The sequence below is a fragment of the Macrobrachium rosenbergii genome, chromosome 47 (assembly GCF_040412425.1).
Source record: "Macrobrachium rosenbergii isolate ZJJX-2024 chromosome 47, ASM4041242v1, whole genome shotgun sequence".
Classification (NCBI taxonomy): Eukaryota; Metazoa; Arthropoda; class Malacostraca; order Decapoda; family Palaemonidae; genus Macrobrachium; species Macrobrachium rosenbergii.
The window spans coordinates 25,182,499-25,207,179 of NC_089787.1; the positions used below are offsets into that span (position 1 = coordinate 25,182,499).

A 24,681-nucleotide genomic window follows, 5' to 3' on the forward strand; every position below is an offset into this window, starting at 1 on the left:
CTCAGTGGTCGTAGTCACTGTATTTTCGTCGTTTCCCAATCAGGCGGCAGTTCGAAGCCCACTGGAGATGGAGCACTTGTCACTTGCAATTCCCCTGTTGGTGTAAGTTCTTCCCCGGGGGCATTAGTGAACTGGATAAGGTCTTGACAAAGACTATTCTGAAGAACATGGAGTCTTGTCTTAGAGGATTTGTTGGGAAATGATTACGCTAATTCAGTCAATAGTCTGTGTATTTCTTATCCATTTAAAGACGCATTAGTAAGTTTTGCTAATTTTTTTGCATGTGGATTAGCAAGGAGGTCGCAGACTAGCATTGCAATACATATATACTTATTGATATATTATGAATATCAAATTAATATATGTACCCTTAGTATCAAGCATTGATATATTATGCATATAAAATTGATATATACCTTTACTATCAAGCATTGATATATTGTGCATATAAAATTGATATATACCTTTACTATCAAGCATTGATATATTATGCATATAAAATTAATATGTAACTTTATCAAGCAAAAATCCGAGCGAACAAAAATATCACACTCGATTTCCAATTTCTTGTTCATTTATCCATAAACTCATTAGTAAGTTTTGTTAATTTTTTGCCTGTGGATTAAATAAGTGATGTTAGACTGGCATTTCAAAACACTCATGGTTATTGATATATTATACATTTCAAATTAATAATATACCTTCAATATTAGCAAGATTCCGAACAGAAGAGAAATGGCGGTCGATTTGCAGCTTCTTAATTATACACAGACGTATCTCTTGACGTTTCTCATTGTCATTCTGTGTCTTCATTATCTTTAGTTATTATATATATATATATATTATATTTTTTTGCGGCTTATTAAGGCTGACTTTATTCTTGCAAGGTGTCTCTTATACCTAGTACCTTCTCCACAGTTGTCAGAGAAAACGATAAATGACGTGAAAGAAAACGGGGGTTCTTTCTCGGGAAAAAATAATTGAGGGTAAACTAAGCTATTTGTTATTTTCAAGCGATGTTTGATGAGGCGCCGCGGCCGTAAATCATGAAGTGTTTGAGAGTGGCTAAAGGCCATTGTGGGCCCCGGAGGGTGGGGGCCTGGAGGAGGCGGGGAGGGGGCTCTTTCCAAGGACATAAATTACGGAATGAATCGAAGAGTTTTATCGCATTTGTATTTTATAGAATTTATATATTTTTGGAGGTACTATCTGAGATGTGGTATTAATATTTTATTATTTAGTTTTAGGTGAATCGTAATTGAATTTTTATGCAGATTTTATCGTATGAATCATTTATATTAGAGAGTAGGTTTTGAATGAGAATACACTTAGCTCTTATTGATTCTGTCTTGGTGTGCGTTTAGTAGTAGTATTTTCTAAGTAATGTCAACATTTTCTCCTATAATGTCTCACCTCTGGGAAATTGGGTAATCCGTGCAAATCTAAAAGACAAATTTTTTTTTATTCACAAACAAATGGTTCTGAATCGCGTTTGTTTCTTGTGATTGTTGTATATTTAGTGAGGGAATGAATCAGCATTTTTTTCCCGTATGCTGTTTATTTATTTTCATATTTATAATGATGCAAAATTAATTTTTAAAAAATTTATCCATACGTTACTTTTTCATTTTTTCTTTTTGTTATCTAAATCGTTTATAATCCAAAAAGCATATTTATGACATCGCAGACCATGGTTTCTGTGACGCCAGATTACGTAAATCTTTTTTTAATCTATTAGTTATTGGTATTCATTATGCGTAAATAGATAATTCAGTCCATGTTGTGATATATATATATATATATATATATATATATATATATATATATATATATATATATATATATATATATATATATATATATATATATATATATCAATTCATTTTCTACGTAAACGGACCACTAACTCAGTCTGCACGGACATTCATTTTCTGTGTAAACAAATCAACCAGTCAGTCTTATCACGACCTATTTTCTACTTAAACAATTCACCCTGTCAGTCTACTCTGATCCAGTTTTCACGTAGACCAACCAGTCTATATTATCGACCTATTTTCATTCTTAATTTTTATCATAGTAATCTGATGAAAATTGCTTTTAATAGAAGAAGTCTGATGACTTACTTCTATCTCCCATCTTCCACTCAACTGATCGTATCTCACTCCGTTCCTTCCGCTTATCATACTTCAATTTGTTCTAATTATGATTTCGTGAGATTGTCCTGCTGTAATATCTGTTTATTTTCCTTATCTGGTCCATTGATCATTATTAACAACTGTCTGTTTTCTCTTATCGGAGCAATAAACACGTACATTGCATTTTCTCTCCGTTGGGGGGTGGTACCGTCAGTGCACCTCACGCGGCGCACCGTAGGCATTACTTAAAGGTTCTTCGCAGCATTCCTTCCCTAGGTCAATAGCTACTAGAACCCCTTTCATTCCTTTTACTGTACCTCCATTCATATTACCTTTCTTCCATCTTGCTATCCACCAACTCCTAACGATTGATTCATAGTGCAACTGCGAGGTTTTCCTCCTGTTACGCATTGCAAACCTTTCTACTGAAATAAGTCGTTAAATTTACTAGTAAAACCTTCAGTGCATGATTCGCAAATAAAAATGCAGGTGTACAATAATTTATTCATACGCCACAAATACAATAAGAACATATCATTCTAGAAAACTGAAAAGGAACGCTAATACATTTTAATAAATCAAATACATTTGATGTATTAAATGCATTTGGCTCATAAATTTATGAGGAAACCCCCAATACGTTTCTTATATGTTTGAACATTCTAATGATAAAGTATTTTTCTATTATGTATAAGGTATTCCCATTTTCTGAAATGGTCTGTAAAACCAACCCTAAATATCAGTCTGTAACAGTCGACGGATACAGTCAGGCATCTTAATGTAACAGCTACACTCAGTCTAAAAGAACAGTCACTATATACATATCAGTCTTGGAAACAGTCAGTAGATAGAGTTTTTATTTTTGCATAGCACATACATTTCAAAATTTATTCAAAATTTATTGAAAGAACTCTTCTCCATGTAGTTTTTTTTTTTTTTTGTAAATTACCTTCACATGCATTCCTTAATTCTGTTGTATTTCTGCTGGAAAGATTTTCAGAAAGGTACATATTAAAACAAAACAATAACACTGTCTTGCTGCAGGCGACCTATGACCTCTCGGAATGACCTCAGGTCATCCACGTCCCTCTTGAGATAACAATATACATATTGTGGTTTAGATGCTCATCATATTTAAGAAAAAAAAAATGTATAGTACATATTTATTTACATGGCATAAATACATTAAAAAAAATTCAAGGCATATAAAGGGTAATATTAATTTTTTACAAGGTCATCACATACCTTCATCTTCAACACTATTTAATGTCTACTGAGATCTACTACGAAGGCTTGTGTGTTTTAATATATTCATATTCACAGATCTGAGCTAGAGAAAAAATAACCATATTTAATTTTACAGGACTACAAGGTTCTCTAAAACTGACAGATATTTTTGCATGAAACACAACAGGCATTGCAACTTTACGTCCATTGGGGGAGGGGGGGCATTAAGTGACACACAACTTTTAAAAAAAATAGACTATTCACTTCTAATAAATTCTATAGACTATATATGGATAAATTGCAGTATCTATATATCAAATATTCCTAATTAAAAAAAAAAACGAAAATACAAAGAGATATATCTAGAGGGAAAATCGTGAGAGTGCACTAATTCTTAGCCAAAGATTCTAATGTTAATAGGTATCATGTACAATATATATAATATATACACTTAATTGTCATCCAACATTACATAACACTCTGACTACAGTTGTTTTAAATACTGCATTTAACTAGATGTATACTCCGTTATTGGGGGGCAAAAAAAATAGTGTGTTATCTACTCATAGTCTCAAGCATAGTTATGATATCTAGCTATGAAAATGACAACATTCATATAAGGAGTAATAAGAGCAAAAGAGTTTTTTTTTTATTAGGGGTTAGTGAGATGTTTTTGCAACATTGATATATCTGGTTTAGCTGCTGGTGGGGGGTGAGTGTGGGTGGAGGGGAGTGGGGGGCTAGTAGATATTTAATGTCAATTCAAAGCCACTTCTTCAAGCAGTTTATCGACTAATGTGCTCTTTCTTTAAGGGGTGGTGGGGGGTGGTTTGTTAATACACTACCTAAAATATATATTCTGGATTTATTTTCCTTAGTAGGTATGTGAAATTGGGGTCTTGAAGGGGGGGAGGGGGTCAAGACTACTGTAGAAGACAAGTTTTTTCATTTAGTTTACCATGAGTTCACTTTGTCGAGCTTGGTAGATTTTTTTTATTTTACCATTTTTTTGTTTTTATAAGAATTTTTTTTGCACAGAATTTATTTGGAATGTTGTATGTGATTGCTAGTTTGTATATTTACGATGTATGAGTGTTTATACGAATATATATAAATATATATATACATATATATATGCATATACATATATATATATATATATATATATATATATATATATATATATATATATATATATATATATATATATATATATATATATTAGTTGTGTTTGTGAGGAAAATATATGTGGACATTACAGTGCAAGTACATATTTTCCATGTATATAAAAGTATACATACATATACAGTATATATATATATATATATATATATATATATATATATATATATATATATATATATATATATACATACATACATACATATATACATACATATACATACATACATACATGTAAACATGTGCACATAATAAATATGTGTACAAAAATGTGTGTGTGTGTTTGTGACTTTATGCATGCTTATAGTATATATGCGAGTGTACGTGCATGCTATGGTTTGTTATGTCTTAAATGTAACTAATTATATCCGATGTAATAATCATATTCATTTCAAAATTTTGCTACTCTCCTAAATCACTTGTCAAGGGATCTTTAGTTGACTTTAATATCATTTACAATTAGTTTGCCTTAGTTTTTTTTTGTCAGTGAAGCCTAATGTCAGCAAAAACTCAAGGGGAGTTTTTTTTTTTTTTAGGTAAGTTGCCGCCTTTTCAATTTTATAGAATTTTCAAGTCGAATTGATTTTTTTTAAGAGTTCTCATTTTTATCTGCAATCTTCATGTTTTAATTTCTTGGTAATTTTTATTCCTTATAGTAGTTTTTATTACTTATAATTTCTTTCTGAGTGTGAATTTTAATTTTGTATTAAGATTTTCTTTAATTTTTCTACTGATTAAGTCTCTTAAGTTTAAATTTTTTTATTTTTGATAGAGGACTTTTGATTTATAATGTTCCAAATTTCATTCTGCCTATCCTCTGTATATTCCAATTGGTTTTAATTGACTTTCTTTGCAGTTTTAAAATTTTCTTTGTAATTTTGAAATTTTTGTGTAATTCTGAAATTTTCGTTGTAATTTTGAAATTTTCTTATTAATTTTGTGATTTTCTTTGTAATTTTGAAATTTTCCTTGTAATTTCGAAATTTTCTTTGTAATTTCGAAATTTTCTTTGTAATTTCGAAATTATCTTTGCAATTTTCAAATATTCTGTTAATTCTGAAATTTTCTTTGTAATTTTGAAAATTTCTTTGCAATTTTGAAATTGTCTTTGTAATTTTGATATTTTCTTCGTAATTTTGAAATTTTCTTTGTAATTTTCTTCCTAATTTTATAATTTTGAATTGTTTTAAAGTCGTGCTTTTGGTTTGTCTCCAGATTAATTTTATTTTAATTGTTTTGCCATTTTTAATAGAAGGCTTTTATTTATAATGTTCCAAATTTCATTCTGCCTATCCTCTGTAAATTCCAATTGGTTCTAATTGATTTTCTTTGTAATTTTTAAATTTTTGCAATTTCCTTTCTAATTTTGTCATTTTGAATTGCTTTAACATCGTATTTTCGGTTTGTCTCCAGATTCATTTTATTTTAACTTTCAAGCGATTTTTATCATCGTCCATCTTAATAATTTTCAGCTTTCTTTAATCTTTTCAATTTAAATGTCTCCGATTTGGAAACATAAATTTTTTTTCATTCTTTTAATTTTTTATAAAGGTCAGCTTCTTACTGATTAATTTTTGTGAATTTCTTTTTTTTGTCAAAATAAAAAAGGGGGCCGTGGTCGAGTTTGATTGGTTTTGTAACAAAAAAATTGAAATAGAAAACAATAAAAAAAAAAACGGAGTGAAATTAGTTGCTGTGACTGTGGTGGTTATCAGTTCTGATTGAAGGTTATATCGACACAGAGATTGAGACAGACAGACGTACAGATACACCACTGCTACATTACTAGGCTGTCTTTTTTTGGGGGGGGGTTGGGGGTAGGTGTAATGATTCTCTCTTTTTCACTCTTCTCGGGTGCGCTAGATAGAGCTAAAGAGAGAGAAACATTACTCACACGCGAGAAAGAGAGAGAGGGATTGGCCTGATTATTGAAAGAGGTGATTGGTGAATTTTATTTTAATTTTTATAGGAAATTTTAAAAAATTATGTATTTTCTTTATATCTTGTTAAAAAAATTTTTTTTTTATAAATTTAAATCTTGTTTTATCAAGATTTGTTTTATTGAAAGGGATGATTAATGAGTTATTTGAGATATTCAAGTGAGATAATATTCATTTTTTTTCATTAGAAATATTTCAAGCATGGCTTTTGGGGGTGGGTTTACATTTAAAGAATGTTTTTTTATAGTTTTTTTTTTTTTTTTTAGTTTTTAGTTAGACAGCCCAGTTCAGCAGCAGTAGCGACGGGAAACAGTAAAGCAGTTGTTGTTGCACCGAGGCTAAAGACATTTAAAAAAAAATAACTTTTAAAAACTACCTCTCAGTACAGCTAAGAAAAAGATAATAGAAAAATATACAGACACATTTCCTTACATGAAAAAAAACTAAAAAGAAATATTTTTTTTTAAAATGAAGAATAGAGAGACAGCTAATAATAATATGAAAAATACAAACACTGAACCTTTGTAATAATAACTACTCATAATACGACTTGGTCGCTACTACACAGAAAAGCTCAAGACTGACTGACCTTGGTAATGACGAGTCAAACTTACATACTGGAAGGAGAAAAAAGAAGAACACATTGTATGACGGTCAATTCATCGGAGAAAAAATGACAAAAAAAAAATTACAGACAAAAAATTAAAAAAATTAGAGGACAAGTTTTTCAAAGGACACTTGGCAGCTTTGAAAAAAATGATGGGGTAATATACATAAATTTATATATATGTATATATATTTAATATATATATAAATATGTATACTATATTATATATATATATATAAATTTCATCATATGCAAACGTCTTATATGCACATATGTAGAATGAGTTTATATATATATATATATATATATATATTGACATGTACTTATACGTGTGTATATAGTTATATAGGGTATTAGGATAAGATATATAATTATATACTCTTCGTATGAACAAACCACTTCCAAAAAGAGACAAAAAAAAATAAGACTGGTAGGAGAGGGGGAAGACAGTTAAGATCATGAAATGATAATAATAGTAACAGTAATATAATATAAATAATCACAGACTCAGATGAATGGCTGTTGTCATATACTGCACAAATAAACGAAGGTTGACAGCATCAGTAGTGGGCTCCATAAGTGAGTGAGGTGAGATTCATATATATATATATATATATATATATATATATATATATATATATATATAATGTGTCCTTGTGTCTATATGCAAAATATAGATATAAATACAATACACATTACGTATATGTATATATTCATGCATGTATACAAAATATATATTATATATAGACACATATATGTATATATACAATAGATACATATATATATATATATACATATGTATATATTATATTTCCAGCATTGCTCTTCGTTCTGCTGGACCTTCCACTCACTATAGCTTAAAGATAAAATAAATAGATAAATAAAAAGCACCTGTATTAACATCATAGATATTGGTGTCAAAACCACGGACATATAAATATATAGCAAAGCAGTAAGGAAGGCAGCCATTACCATTAGAATAGATAATTGAATAAATAAGATACTTGCGTCAGGTGTTTTTTTTTTTTTACGATCGTCAGGGAATTTTAAGGACGGTGGAAGGTTTTTCCTTTTTATTCCTTTTATTTTTTTTTTTAGCTAGGCATATCCTGTAGGACTCTATGTAGGATTGGCAGGATAAGCAGCAGTAGCGGCATAGAGCAGCGGTTGTCATGCAAGGCAGATTCCTATGTTGGTGAGAAGCTTTTATGCTGGAGATTGGTTGGTGATTTTTTTGTAGGTTTTTTTTTTTGGCTGGTGAATTTTTTTGGGGGGTTGGTGAATGTATTTTTGAGGGGGTTGGTGAAATGTTTTGGTGAATGATTTTTGGGGGTTGGTGAATGGTTTTTGGGAGTTGGTGAATGGTTTTTTGGAGGATGGTGAATGTTTTTTGGAGGTTGGTAAATGTTTTTTGGGGTTGATGATTTTTTTTTGGTTGGTGAAAAATTTTTCTTGATGAATATTTTTTGGGGGTTGGTGATTTTTTTTTCTGGGAATTTTTTTTTTGTTGGTGAATGTTTTTTTTTTTTTTTTTTTGCTAGGTGAGGGAGATGCAGGTGAGTTGTGATGATCAGTTTTTTTTTTTTAGAAATGGGTATAGTGGTTGAAGAATGATGAGTGCAGTTTTTTTATTGTTTGTTATAAATGCATATTTTTCGTGGTTTTTTTTTGAAGAAATATTTTTTTGTAATTAAACGAATCAAATTTTTTTTAATTAAAATTTTTTTGACAAGTTTTCGAACTGGTCTACTTTTTTTTATTGCTAAAATAAAAATTTTTTAGACAAGTTTTCGAATGAACCGACTTTTTGTAATAAAAATTTTTTTTAGAGAAGTTTTCGAATGAATCGAGTTTTGTTAAAGTATTGAAAAAAGTAATTTTAGGCACTATTTTGAATGAGTTACTTTTTCAATTATAAAAAAAACATTTTTAAAGGATTTTTCATTTCATTTTATTTTATTTTCTCTTTCGAAGCAAAGCTACCAACGTACGCGCCATTTCAAACTACAATTTTATTTTGTTTCTAAATATTTCCTCATTTGATGCAATTGCAATAACCTAAATAGATCGAGGTCATTTAATATTAAGTCACGTTCAGAGTGACCTGATGATCAACTGACATCGTCGAATCGCGTCGTCTGGCAACCTTTGGCATCTCGTCACCAAACAACTGAACCAAACTAACTTTAATCTTAACCAGCATCGCAAAACGTAAACAATTAATGGAACAATTCAAGTTTTGATGTTTGTGTTCGTTATTAGCTTTGATTTTGCTAAATAAAGACAATATGACGATTGCTGAGTGCAGAGTTTAGCGGAAGGGTGCAAATGGGTGAACAGACTCTTAAATAAAACAGTTTTTTTTTTTTTTAGTTTTTTTCGTAAGTTCTCTGTAAATGAAACAGCTTTTTTTTTTTTATTATTTCCAAGAATCAGTTACGCAGAGGCCTAATTTTAGTTTTCTGTAGAAGAAAACTATTGTGACGGCTTTTTGTCTGTCCGTCCGCACTTTATTCTGTCCGCACTTTTTCTGTCCGCCCTGTCCGACCTCAGATCTTAACCTACTGAGGCTAGAGGGCTGCAAATTGGTATGCTGATCATCCACCTCCAATCATCAAACATACCAAATTGCAGCCCTCTAGCCTCGGTAGTTTTTATTTTATTTCAGTTTAAAGTTAGCCATAACCGTGCTTCTGGCAAGGATATAGGCCAGGCCACCACCGAGCCGTGGTTTAAAGTTTCATGGGTCGCGGCTCATAGAGCATTATACCGAGACCACCGAAAGACAGATCTATTTTCGATGGCATTAATTATACGTTGTACAGAAAACTCGATTGCGCCGAAGACACTTCGGCGCATGTTTTACTTATTTATATACTTCTTAAGAATTGTTTCTTTTAGGTTGCTAAAGGTTACGTTATACACTTCTCTTTGTTTATTTACTTCTTAAGAATCCTTTGTTTTAAAGCCACTTGGTACCTTTGCCTTTTGCTCCCAAATTCGAAAGGAACCGCTCAGTCAAATTATTAAAACAGTAAAACTTGACCACGAGAGAAAACAGTGTAATAATAGTGACTTGATTTTTATTTTTAATTTTATTCATTTTGTATTTTTTGGGGAAACAAATGCAGTGTATTTACTTTGCTTCAGGCGTCTTCGAACAACAACAAATTCTGTTCGGTGTGATTCTAAACTACTTTACGGTGTTTTGTTAGTATTTACTGGACATTAGGAAAAAAGCACAATATGCCACCTTACTGTTTAAATATTAAGCTAAAATAAAAAAAATACAACGCATTTTTGACGGAATCTGTAGAGTTCGTGTAGTGTAATTTGTCAGTGGTGTTTTTACGTATTTTGTTGTGCTTGTTTTGTTTTTTTATGTTTTTATTGCTTGAGCCATTGAGAATATAATTCAGAAGGAATGTTGCATACTTCCTTTTACTTCTTTTCACTTGTTGTTTTTACGTTGTTTGCGCTAAATCTAAATTGGCTTGTTTAATTAAATTTTTTTACAGACTGTAATTTCATAATAATTACCTTTAGTATTCCAATATCCTTTATTTAACTTCATTTTTATATAAGTTTTAATACTTATTCACTCAGAATCCCAAACTGTTTTAAAATCCTCAGTCACGTTCAAACGAGTATATTACCTCATGGCTCTTGAAATATGCAAAAACAGCTCCCGAGTAGTAGTTGCATATTTAAACAACTGGGAAAATTGCAACTTGATAGACTTGAAACTTGATAAACTTGCAGCTTGATAAAATTGGAACTTGATAGACTTGAAACTTGCTAAACTTTGCAACTTGATAACATTGCAACTCGATAAACTTGCAACTTAATAGACTTGAAACTTGCTAAACTCGCAACTTGATAAAATTGCAACTTGATAAACTTGCAGCTTGATAAACTTGCAACTTGATAAACTTGCAACTTAATAGACTTGTAACTTGATAACCTTGCAACTTGTTAGACTTGAAACTTGATAAACTTGCATCTACAGTTCTAGTCGTAGTGATAGAAGTTGGAAATGTTATTTTGTTACGGAAAGGACAGTCATGCAAAGCAGATGATTTGTGTCTTGTTCAGAATCTCCAACGGAAGAAGAAGAGAATTTTGACTTTTTATCTATTTTTAATCTCTTTATCTCTGTATAACTATTTTTGCATTTTTCTCCTGTTATTTTCCTAACATTTATTTTTAATCTTTATCTCTCTATCTCTCTATTTTTGCATATTTCTTGTATTTTCCTTCTAATTATCCGTTATCCTTTTCTTCTTCTTCCCGTTATGCGTATAACAGTTAGTCTAATATCATATACGAGTTAGTTAGGCAAAAGAATGTTAGAGAAACTCATTAGAAGCAGAAGCAATCATTGTTAGTAGGATTAAGTCCCAATAGAGTATATATATATGTTTACATATGCATTTCTATAATTGCTGAGAGCGAGGTTAATGCACAGAAATTCGTGGTATATTTTTGCTCCTTTTGTCGCCATTTTGTTACTACAGTGTTTTTTTTGGCGCCATTTTGTAGCCGCAGTTTTTTCGACGCCATTTTGTAACAGCGGTATTTTTTTTACGCCACTTGTAACCGCCGTTTTTCTTGAGACGCCATTTTGTAACTGCTGTGGGTTTTTTAAGCCATTTTGTAACTGCAGTGTTTTTACGACGCCATTTTGTAACTACAGTGTTATTTTTTTTTTTACCCATTTTGTAACTGCAATATTTTTTTGACGACATTTTTTCTTTTGGCGCCATGTTATAACTGCAGTGGTTTTTTTCGACGCCATTTTGTAACCTCACTGATATGGAGGATGCATTACTGGTCTCCATTTTGTTTGATTTTATCGCCATTTTGTATGTCCCTATTGTTGACTTTATCGCCATTTTGTATGTCCATTTTGTTGGTTTTGCACCATTTTGTGACAAAATTTGCAGCGCAGGGAAAATGGAGAATGCAGTATACATAAATTTTTATTTGTTTCAATGGAAATCGCCATATTTGTCGCCATCTTGCTGTTTCCGACATCTTGTGATTTTCTTCCCGCGTTTTGCAAACCATAAATATACCTTAGTCGTGCCCCATGTTGATTTCTGCGCCTTGTAATTCAGTCGACAAATGACATTTACAAATAAGTGAATACAATAGACTGTATCAGCTAAATAAACCCTTAGTATGGCGTCTGTCACTCTGACGATTGAGCCTTGCTCTTACTGTTGTCTGGTTAATTTATTGAAGAAAGGAAACTACTTGAATGTGTTTTAAATGGTTTTGTTCTTGTTGTGTAAGATTTTTCTGTATATTTATATTGATAAATTTTATTATTATTATTATTATTCTTTATTTTTATATCGATAAATTTGATTATTATTACTCTTTATTTTTATATTGATAATTTTCATTATTATTATTATTCTTTGTTTTTACAGTGACAAATTATTATTATTCTTAATTTTCTTTCTTCTCTTCTTGCTCCTGGTCTGCTCTTGTTCGTTTACATGGCGACTATCGTGCTGTTTTCATTTTTTTTTTCCTGTAATTTTTGGAAGAGGTGACTAACCCCAATTTAGTGTCTGTTAAAGAATGGTCAGGAATCACAGTAAATATTTGATGCAAGTCGATTCTGATTCATTTTTACGGATCGTGAGTAATTTGGAAGCAAATTATACTAGTTCGTATGGAGACGAAATTGTGTACGTTTAGTGCCCAAATTCCTCCTCCTTTTTTGCTCTTCTCCTTCTTCTTCTCTGTTTGTTTTTCTTCCTCCTCCTCCTCCTCCTCCTCCTCCTTCTTCTTCTTCTTCTTTGTTCCTCCTCCTCCTCTTCATCCTCCTCCTCCTCCTCCTCCTTCTTCTTCTTGTTCTTCTTCTTCCTGTCCTCTGTTTGTTCTTGTTCTTGTTCTCCTCCTCCTCCTCCTCCTCCTCCTCCTCCTTCTTATTTTTCTTCTTCTTCTTCTTCTTCTTCTTCTTCTTCTTCTTCTTCTTCTTCTTGTCCTCTGTTTGTTCTTGCTCTCATTCCTGTTCTCCTCCTCCTCCTCATAAAACGCCTTTCTCTTTCAAACTGTATATTCTGAACTTCCATGTTTCTTTCAAGCGTGGCGTCTATTTATGTGCTAAAATGTAGTATGCAGATTTGCCCTACTTGAAGCAATTTAACATGATCGCTCACCGCCCTGTATTATCATTATCTCTTTTTTGTGAACTTCCATGCGCAGAATTTACAAGTCCTGATTTATGGCTGCGCTTAAAAGGGCTACGTATTTCCACTTGATATATGTTTTTATTTATAGACCAAGTGTCCTAAAGACTACGTATGTCAGCTTGATGTATAGTTTTGTTTATAGAGCAAATGTCCTAAAGACTACGTATTTCAGCTTGATGTATATTTTTATTTATAAAGCAAATGTCCTAAAGACTACGTATTTCAATGCGATGTATATTTTTATTTGTAAAGCAAATGTCCTAAAGACTACGTATTTCAACCTGATGTATATTTTTATTTATAAAGCAAATGTCCTAAAGGTTACGTATTTCAGCCTGATGCATATTTTTATTTATAAAGCAAATGTCCTAAAGACTACCTTTTTGAATTCGACGTATATTTTTATTTATAAAGCAAATGTCCTAAAGATTACGTATTTCAACTTGATGTATATTTTTATTTTTAAAACAAATGTCCTAAAGTCTATGCATTTCCACTTGATATATATTTTTATCTATAAAGCAAATGTCCTGTTTGTGTTAATGGTGGTAGATACTGTATAATTTTAGTTTGCAGTTCATCCGTTTATAATTCTGAATAAGTCCACTGCATAATTGAGTAATAGAGTAAATCATTTTGATTAATCTTATTACATAATAAATTTTTTTCCAGTTGAATTTTGTTATATCAGTCATTTGCGTCTTTATCTCTTTAACGGTAGATAATCACTGTTTTATTATCCAAGGTATTTTTATAAAAACCGTTCAATAACTGTAACGTTAATTGTTGTAACTGGAAAATACTATTCATGATTGTTGCGAAAAGAAAACTAACAGTCTTATAGTTAATAGTGAAAGATATAGAAACGCTAAATGTAATAAATATAAAAGGTATGCGCAGTAAAATCGTTGGTAACATGCCAAAAATATTATTAAAAATGGCTGGCAATTACGGAATGAACAAAGCAAAATGGTGGCAATTACATGATGAACGATCAAAAAGGTTAGCAATTACGGAATGAACAAAGCAAAATGGTTGTCAATTACAGAATGAACAATCGAAAAGGTTGGAAATTACGGGATGAATAAAGCAAAATGGTTGGCAATTATGGAATGAACAATAAAAAAGATTGGCAATTACGGAATTAACAATCTAAAAGATTGGCAATTACGGAATGAACAATAAAAGATTGGCAATTACGGAATGAACAATAAAAAAGATTGAACAATCAAAAGATTGGCAATTACGGAATGAACAATCAAAAAGATTGGCAATTACGGAATGAACAATCAAAAAGATTGGCAATTACGGAATGAACAATCAGAAAGGTTGGCAATTTCGGAATGAACAATCTAAAAGATTGGCAATTACGGAATGAACAATCAAAAAGATTGGCAATTACGGAATGAACAATAAAAAAGATTGGCAATTTCGGAATGAACAATAAAAAAGATTGGCAATTACGGAATGAACAATCAGAAAGGTTGCCAATTACGGAACGAACAATCGAAGCGGTCGGCAATTACGGAATCAACACGCCATTCCCAACTCCCACTCGTACGAAGTCGGCAGCGTGTTGACTGATGTACAATAACTGTCGTTAACTTTCGCAAGCCTCGGAATCTCTCGGAAGGCGATAATTAGCCTTTTGTTGATGCTGAGTGATTGAGTGACAGGTGATACATGACGTGGATAAATGAGCACAGGTGTGAGGGGGCGGGGGAGAGGTGCTTGGGGAAGAATAGCCTCTAATTGTAGGGGTGTTGGGGGTGGGGGCGGAAGTTGGCCCGAAATTAGGGAGCTAAGGAACCAGGCTGTTGAAGCGACGTTGGAGCGAGATGCGTCAATTGACAGAAGGGGGAAGGGGGTTTGTTTATAGGTTTTATCTATCTATGAGTTTATTTTTTTGTGGGGGCGAAGGGAGTTTATGGAAAGGGCTGGGGTAGTAGTGTTTTTTTAAGTGTTTTTTTATCCCGTGAGAACAAGGTTGATTTCGTTGGAATATACAGTATATATATATATATATATATATATATATATATATATATATATATATATATATATATATATATATATATGTATATATATATATATATATATATATATATATGTATGTATGTATACATACATGTATATATATATATGTATATGCCAGGCGGTGTTTACATAGTGAGTGACAATGCATAGGGCGGTGATGTCATATTTGCGTGGGAATATTGGTTTGTGACGTTGCTGGATTGCCGATTGGTATGGTAGGAATCTTGGTAAATGGGTGTTGTTACAAAGTGCTATCTGTAGCAATATTAAATGGATGAATGGATTATGTGGATGGTGTTGTAGCAAGACTAAATAAATGGTGAGATGTTTTGTAGATGCTAATTTTAATAACACTAAATGTTTGGGTGATATTTGTGACTGTCGTAGGCCAGTTGTAGCAATGCTATAAAGTGGGGGAAAGTTTTGGTTGTAGAAATACTCAATGGTGAACCTTTTGATAGATGGTGTTGTAGCAAGACTAAATAAATGGTGAGCCCGTTTTGTAGATTCTGATTGTAATAACACTAAATGTTTGGGAAATACTTTTGCTTGTGGTATGCCAGTTGTAACAATACTATACAGTGAACTTGCTTGTTAGATTCTGTTTGTAGAAATATGCAATGGTGAGTTTGTTGGTATATATTGTTGTAGCGATAGTAATTTGTTAAATTATATGATAAGTTGGTTGTAGCAATGCTTTATTTTGAACTTGCATTGTAGGTACGGGTTGAAGTGATACAAAATGGTGAATTTGTTTGGTAGGCTGCTTGTAGGGATATTAAGGAGTGAGGCTGTGATAAAGATACTACTTGGTTGCAGATGGACTGAATAGTGGCACCCTACACGTGTAGAATGTCCAACATCCTGAGCAATTTCTGAATTGATTCTTCAATTTCCCCTTTTATTCTCGACGACTTTATAGCGTACAATTGCAAGTTGGTGGGTCATAATCAAGCTGCGAGAGTAATTATAATAATTATCCTAATTATGATAATTATTTTGCCGTGAGGTGATTTAATACCCAAGATGTGTGTTTAGTTTTGTCGCGTGAAAACCTCCAGGTTGTGGAGATGTATCTTGATGTTTCGCTGTATTGTTAAATTTGTGGTAAGTCATTGTTAGATTGTTGTTAAATTCCCATGTGTTGTTGCCTTTCCATGCCAGATTGGTCATGCTTTCTAGTGATTAAAGGCTGTAGAGTGTAAAGAATATTACTATCTTATTTAATGATGGGTGCATCTGTCAGGATTAATTGATATATGTATCAGATTGTATCTTAGTACTCGTCAAAAACCGTTTAAATGGTTAATGAATTTATGGTGACTCTTTATTACTTTCTTTTATAGTAAAGTCGTTTTTAAGTGCTTCGAATAAATTTGAGTCGATGAAAATATTGCGTAAGACAGTTTCGGATGAATTCCTGAGACCAAAATTGATACAGAAAAATGACTTAAAAATCGAATTACATTATAGGAATAACTTATCTGAATTATTTTGTGGCTAATTAGACTAAGAAAAAACACGTAGAATTACTTATTTTTTTTGCTAACAGATAACGTTCAGTTTACAAGAACAATAAATTTAAGTGCAACGAGCCAAGTAATGCGTGAGTATTGATCTTTATTTTATATCAAATAATACGGGAAATCATACCTGAATGTGTATTAAATTTAATAAAATTACCAGACCGTAATTCCAGCAGTTGCTAAAAGTTGCTCAAAGCAATTTGAGTCCCGTGAAATCTTAACCTTAAACCTATTTTAGTATATCGTTATGAGCCAACTTTTGATCAGGGCGGTTGTACTGATATGCAACAGAATTCTTAATATCTGTCAAATGTCTCAGAGAGAGTAGATGAATTCGTTCCAGAAATAGATTTTAGGTAATATAATTTGAAAGGACGCACGGTACTAGAGTTTTCTGACTGATTTTGAGCGTTGAGTCTTTAATAGAGTATAAAGTTAGCTTTTATTTGTCAGTTGGATTTTTATTAGAACCTGATAGGGTTAGAGCAAGCCTGTATAGAGTTCAAATAATGAGTACAAAATTAAATGTTGTGTCGAGGTATGTCGTCAGTAGTTTTGTGTCAGATAAAGAGAAGTCGCCACTATTTGAACTTGAAATGACAGCTGTACAATTGAAAGAAATATACTCTGGGAAGTTTTGACAAATTGAAAACTGGATAGTTCAACAAGAACTGTATAAGAAAACCAAGTGTAAACACAGACAAGTAAGACGCACAAGGAATTGAAACTCATAAATGTAAAAACATGAAGTGTTGCAGTGGAGACATCTAGCGTCTTGAGTGTGAAACAGGAATGTAAACAAGAAAAGTGACATCTAGTGGTAAGAGTGAAAACGAGGAAGGCTGAAACGTGACACCGAGTGAACTATGGAAGATACATTTAATGTAAACATTGTTGTGGAATGTAAATTGAAAATGTGTTTTATGTAAATGATTAGAAGAGACATGAATTTCATTCCTTAAGGGTAATTGGGTGTAAAATTGAGCTTTGTAGATATTTGAAGTGAACCAGATATTTAGTTTTCTTACTGATACAATATTTTAATTTATTATGTGTGTGTGTGTTTGTGTGTGTATGTTAGTGTGGGGTGGAATGAGTTCAGACATGCTTACTAATATGCATAAATGTATGCATACATGCGTTCATGAAGATTTGCAAATACGAAAATATATTTCTGTGTTCATGTATAAATATGTGTAAATAAGCTGTTTAGGCATTTCATTTAGAAATTGTGTACATATACGCCTGCGTATATGGTCGAATACATAAAAGTTCCATAAAAGAATGCATTATTTCAGTGATTTAATTTCGTGAATGTGAACGAAGCTGTTAGCAGTAAAAAAAAAAATGATTGGTTGAAAGACTACGGGACTGAAGTGTCGTGTATAGCCCAGTCGGTAATGTGGGTCTCCTAATTTTTGGGGGAAAAAGGGGGCGGGGTTGGTTGGTTAGTGATCGAGGTCCTTGCAGTGAGGTGGTGGGGGTGGGTGGGTGTGTGGGGGTGTTAAAAGGGGGCGTAGCCTATAAAAGGGGAGCACTAAGGGGGGCGTGACTCTAAAAGGGGAACAGCATGCAAGATGCAGCACCTATGGTGCAGACCACTGATGTTTCTACGGAAAAAAAATAACAGCTGATGCTGTGTCACAGCATCGCTTGAGCGCTGTCCAGTTACAGCTGCACCTTAACAGCATTTAATTATTTTTTTTTACAATGGGACATAAAAATATTGGATCTTTTCTGTCTTTTTCCAGAGATTTTTTGTCACTTTTTGGAAATTTTTTTTGGAATGATATGGAAATTCACTTAGGCCTACCCTACTGCACTTGAGACAGTCCTAAAATCCTTAAATTTTAAGGATGGACTTACTGGAAGGACGTTTAGGTCAAAATGCAGATGGCTTCAATAAAACTGTGTATGTAATTTGTGAATTATAATTAAATATCTTTCTCTCCAATTTTCTTATTTACATTTCTGAAATACTGATTATTAGGGGTTCCTATTTTAACGTGGAATTTTGTCTTTGTTTTTGTATAAGATTCTTTGCCATCAACATTTTTACCATACGTTTCCAGTATATCCATTATATATATATATATATATATACTATATATATATATATATATACTATATATATATATATATATATATATATATATATATATATATATATATATATATATATAATATATATATATATATATATATATATATATATATATATATATATATATAACTAATCATATACAATTACACATATAATATTGTAAAGGCACCACTTACGGTGCTCCGTAAAACATTATGACATGATTTTCAAAATTCCAAAACCTAAGCTATAGTTGATTTTTACTAGTAACCATTAATATTAACTCATCTATAGTTCATTGGCTGGGAACAGACTTAGGTGGTTTTATTTGGGAAATAAAATAAATGACTGCGAGAGTAAAGGGAATTTCTGATGTTTAATACTTCATCGACATAACGCGGAAAATGGTCGTTTTATGTAAAAAAAAAAAATTAAAGTCCTTTGGGCCTCTATAAGCTCATATGGCAGGCGCTGATCTCCTGTTTCTTAGGCCGACAGCCAGTTGATGTAAAAAATAGTTTTAAATAATTGTTTTTTTTATTTTTTTTAAGTGCTAAGACAAGTGAGGAAAAATGATTTTATTCTATATCGACTTAGCCATAAGTGAAAGGAAAAATAATTCATTTTAATGATTAAGCAAATGACAGGTTTTTTTGTATTTATTTTTATTTTTGTTAAACTTGTCAGGTTTTTTATTTATTTAATTTTGCTTTTATGACACTTTCCATTTTTCTCTCACTTCTGGATAAACAAGAAAATCTTTCCATAATACTAAAAAATTTTGCTTTTTTTTATTGATTATTTAGTTTCAAGTGATGAGAGATTTTTTTTTATTCTGTCAATAAAACCTTCGTGACGTCACTTGGTACACACGTGAGACTGCTGCAGGTAACGAATTGATTTATTGGGTTCTTTTGGGTGTTGAGTGGCGTCGCATAGCCATTGGTCTCACACACAGGCACACACACACACAAACACCCATTTGGCAAAAGGAGAAAACAAGTTAGTTAATAAAGGGTTTTCTCAAACAGCTTGGTCCTGTACTCAAAAAAATGTTATAAGATTTTATAACAGTATATTTATAACATGTTGTAAATTGATAATTATAACATATTGTAACTTGTTATACTGATCGCCTATACCGGCTTCAAACACTCCCCATTTTGTTCACTGTATATAATTTTAATTATCTTTTCCCCCAATTTCTCGAGTTTTGAGACTATTATTATTATTATTATTATTATTATTATTATTATTATTATTATTATTATTATTTTAGATAACCGTGTTTTTTAATGTTTTTATTATTATTATTAATATAATTGTTATTAGTATTTTTTACTTCCTTTTACTGTTATTATTATAGATAATAATCTTGTTTTTCTACTGTATATTATTGTTATCATTATTAATATTATTATTATAGATAATCTTTGTTTTTTACTGTATACTATTATTATAATTGCTATTAGTATCATTCATTTCTTTTTACTATTATTATTATTACAGATAATCTTCATGTTTTTGTACTGTTTATTATTATTATTATTATTATTATTATTATTATTATTATTATTATTATTATTATTATTATTATTATTATTCCGCTTTTGAACATCATTGCTTTTGCCAAATAATCTTGTGTTTTATATTTATTGGGTTAAATTTGTTTTTCTTTCCTCTTTCATTTTCTAACCTTCGTTCTCGATGGAAGGTGAAAACTGATCGTGATTGGTTAGATCCAGTTTAATTCAATTGCCTTTGGCGAGAGAGAGAGAGAGAGAGAGAGAGAGAGATATTTGCATTTGTCTTGGCAAGAAGGTAGGAAGGCACGAGATTTATGACTGCTTTAGTGAGAGAGAGAGAGAGAGAGAGAGAGAGAGAGAGAGAGAGAGAGAGCAGAGAGAGAGGAAGGCAGAGATTTATGACTGCTTTAGTGAGAGAGAGAGAGAGAGAGAGAGAGAGAGAGAGAGAGAGAGAGAGAGAGAGAGAGAGAGAGAGAGAGAGAGCGCACACACGTTTATTTTGGCGACAGCTATAGCTAAATTCATGGGTTGTTTTGACGAGAGAGAGAGATGTTATGTATCCATGCTCTCCTGTGCCAAGAATATGCTTCGAAGAGAGAGAGAGAGAGAGAGAGAGAGAGAGAGATGTAAATCTTTCCACAGAAACATTAATGATAATAATAATAATAATAATAATAATAATAATAATAATAATAATAATAATAATAACAATAATAATAATAATAATGGACCACTGCTTCCGAGGAAAACCATCAAACCGAGCAACAACACCAAGTTCCCCGAACCTGCAAATCCTCCCCAGGCCAACCCGCCCCTCCCCTCCCTCCCGAGGGCGAGTTCGTTTGAATTGCCTCGCTCGGGGGGTTGCATTCTATTCGAATTTATGCGGATATCGTCTTCCTTTATTGCCTTCGGTTAGAATCCTCCTGGAATATTGCAGCAGCAGCCCTTATGACAGTCATACAGTATATCCTGTGTGGGCTTATCGTTTTCATAAGAGTATTGAAGATTTTTTTATTACGGTACAATACCGCTTCTCATGGTGCCATAGATCATCTTAATTGCTCAGGTGATTAATGGCAGTCGTGTATATATATATTTTTTGCCTGCTGACGCAGTTTATGACAGTCGTATTAATTTGTGTTGGTGATAAATAAATGTTATGACTGTCCCTTGTGACGTGGTGTTCTCTGAAGAGTTTCGGCAGGGCTGAAGGATGTTTGAAGAGCGTTCTTTAATTAATTGATATTTCAAAGTAGTTCAGATTCAGTTTCTTGCAAACTTTTGTTTCATGAAATCCTGTTATGTTGAGAGCATTTTTTTGTCTGTTATAAATTGCTTATCTTAATTATCTTCCACAAAAGACGATGAAATTCCCTTATCTCAGACAGATTGCATTCAAATTTTAACGATTATACTTTTGAATGATGTCGAAATAAAACCACCTCGGTCTAATATCCAAATGCCAAAAATAAAGAAAACGGTAATTTATTTACCGTTTTCTTTTTCCAAATTAACCCCTCACTGACCACTCTATTGGGACAGACTGAACTGTTAAAATCTATATATAAAAGTCAATCAATATAAAAAAAATAAAGGCATGGGGAAAAGGGAATTATTAAAAACAATGACTTAAAGGGGTGGGAATGAGAAAATCTGTAAGAATGAGAATACTGTAAACAAAGCCTCCCTCCCGCCAGGGGAGAGGTGATATATATAAATATAAACAGTGAAAGAAAACGTGAACCTTTTTTATTTTTCGAAGCCTTACTTTGATGCGTCGATGAAGTAGATGACGAGTGAGGCAATACTGAGGATGAACACCAGCACGACCTGAGGAAGAAGAAGAAGAAGAAGGAGAACATTAGCGATGAGTTTTTCAGATACTGGGAATTCTTCATTGGGGGGTGGTTAGAGCTCTCGGCTAGCACGCTGCTGGCCGCGAGTTCGAATCTCCGACCGGCCAATGAAGAATAAGAGGAATTTATTTCTGGTGATAGAAATTCATTTCTCGCTATAATGTTTTTCGGATTCCACAATAAGCTGTAGGTCCCGTTGCTAGGTAACCAGTTGGTTCTTAGTCACGTAAAATAAGTCTAATCCTTCGGGCCAGCCCTAGGAGAGCTGTTAATCAGCTCAGTGGTCTGGTTAAACTAAGATATACTTAACTTTTTAACTTTTTTCAGATACTGGAATACTGGTAATAATGTCATGGGTATTTATACGTATTTGTGAATGCTGTACATATAAACGACGTATATTAGTGTATTGTTAGTATGCATATTGGCGAATGTGCATGCTAAATATACACGCACCTTCGTTGTGGGAGTTATATGCAGAGAATTCATATATATGAATACAGAAATATTGGAATACATACTTTACGTAATGCAGATATTTAATGTATTCGTCAATTTACATAAAAATCAAGCACATATGTAGGTTTTAATTTTTTCTTGCTAATAAAAAAAGAGAAGTTATAAAGATCGTTAAAATATTTGTGTATTTTTCGATATTTTTTAGTATTTCTGATTATGAATAGATATTAAACACACACACACACACACATATTTAGCTGAATTTTTCTGCATAGTTTATTCATCGAGATTCAGCAGTTGAAGTATGAGCATGAAATATGCAGATTCCTTTATGTATCATTGCCTGTGTACATCCGTACGTATTTATGCTTATGTATTGACTTGTCTGTGTGTCACTGGTTAAGTGAAGACTTTTATACGTATCTATCTATCTATCATCATATATATATATATATTATATATATATATATATATATATATATATATTTATATATATATATATATATATATATATATATATATATATATATATATATATATATATATATATATATATATATATATATATATATCAGACCTGTCTGTATCACTGGTTATGTGAAGACTTCCCTATGTATCTCTGCATGTATACGTAGACATAGAGTTGCCTATGTATCACTCCACATGCAAAAAAACGTTTGTCTCCCCGTGTGTATAATACATATGACCCCAGCGCCCTCCCTCGAGTCGAAACTAATGAATTATGAAGTCAACAGCTCTGGGAATTTCTTTTCAAGTATTCAGTTTGACAGTAGCCTCTCCCCTTCCCCCTCCCTCCTCCCCCTCCTCCTCATTCCCGTTCTCCTCCACCTCCTTCCCATTCCCCCACCCTTTCCCCATTCCTCCTCCTCCTCCTCCTCCTCCTTCCCTTCCACTTCTTCTCCTTTCCACTCCCCCTCCTCTTCCCTATCCCCCTTCCCATCCTCCTCCTCCTCCACCTCCCTCCCCCTTCCCCCTCCTCCATCTCTTCTTCCCTTCCCCTCCTCCTCCTCCACCTCCTTCCCCTTCCCCCATCTCTTCTTCCCTTCCCTTTTCCATCCCCTTCCCTTTACCCTCCTCCCTCTCCCCCCCACCTCCTCCTCCTCCTCCTCCTCCTCCTCCTCCTCCTCCTCCTCCTCCTCCTCCTCCTCCTCCTCCTCCTCCTCCTCCTCTCTGCGACATACATTGATCTTCCCTTTCTCTTGTAAAGCCGCAAAGTCACGTGTATTTGTTGTTTCTTATGTTCTCGAGTGTTATTTTGGGTTCGTACCTGGCTGTGAACGTCTCGGTATTTTAAACAAGTGAAGTTGAGAGAGAGAGAGAGAGAGAGAGAGAGAGAGAGAGAGAGAGAGAGAGAGAGAGAGAGAGAGAGAGACCCTTAAAGATTCAAGTTTGCAGGTCTGAGGAGAGAGAGAGAGAGAGAGAGAGAGAGAGAGAGAGAGAGAGAGAGAGAGAGAGAGAGAGAGAGACTCATTCCTCTCACAATATGTTGCTCACCAAATTTAATTTTAATCATAATTAATATTTAATATTCAACAAAGCTGATTTAAACCTACTAACAAGTAATTAAAAAAAATTAGCTTACATTAATGGAAAGCCGACGGCACTGGCAACAACGTGCCCTTATTTAATTAGTCTAAAGTAAACAGGGAATAAGGTAGGAAAAAGAAACAGAATTATTCAGCAGATAATATGATATGCACCGACTTGACATCATTACCTTTTCTTATGAACTTTTTTTTTTTGCAAGACAAACTTTAATAAGAATGAACAAAGATCAGACTCAGTGCCTTTATTTAGATTAGTTTTAGTGCCGGCAAAAGCGTGGATGGGGGTGGGAGTATGGTAGGAGGGTGGAAGGGTGGAGAAGGCG

General features: G+C 32.6%; 1 protein-coding gene across 37 annotated transcripts in view; it reads right to left on the reverse strand.

Moving 5' to 3' along the window:
- Positions 1-24,681, reverse strand: part of slo (calcium-activated potassium channel slo) — a 522,131-nt gene that overhangs the window by 181,813 nt on the left and 315,637 nt on the right. For all 37 annotated transcript variants that reach the window (XM_067090341.1, XM_067090333.1, XM_067090332.1 and 34 more), the window contains exon 2: positions 22,244-22,305. In XM_067090341.1, the coding sequence (XP_066946442.1) occupies positions 22,244-22,305 (62 nt within the window). The remainder of the gene's footprint in view (positions 1-22,243; positions 22,306-24,681) is intronic.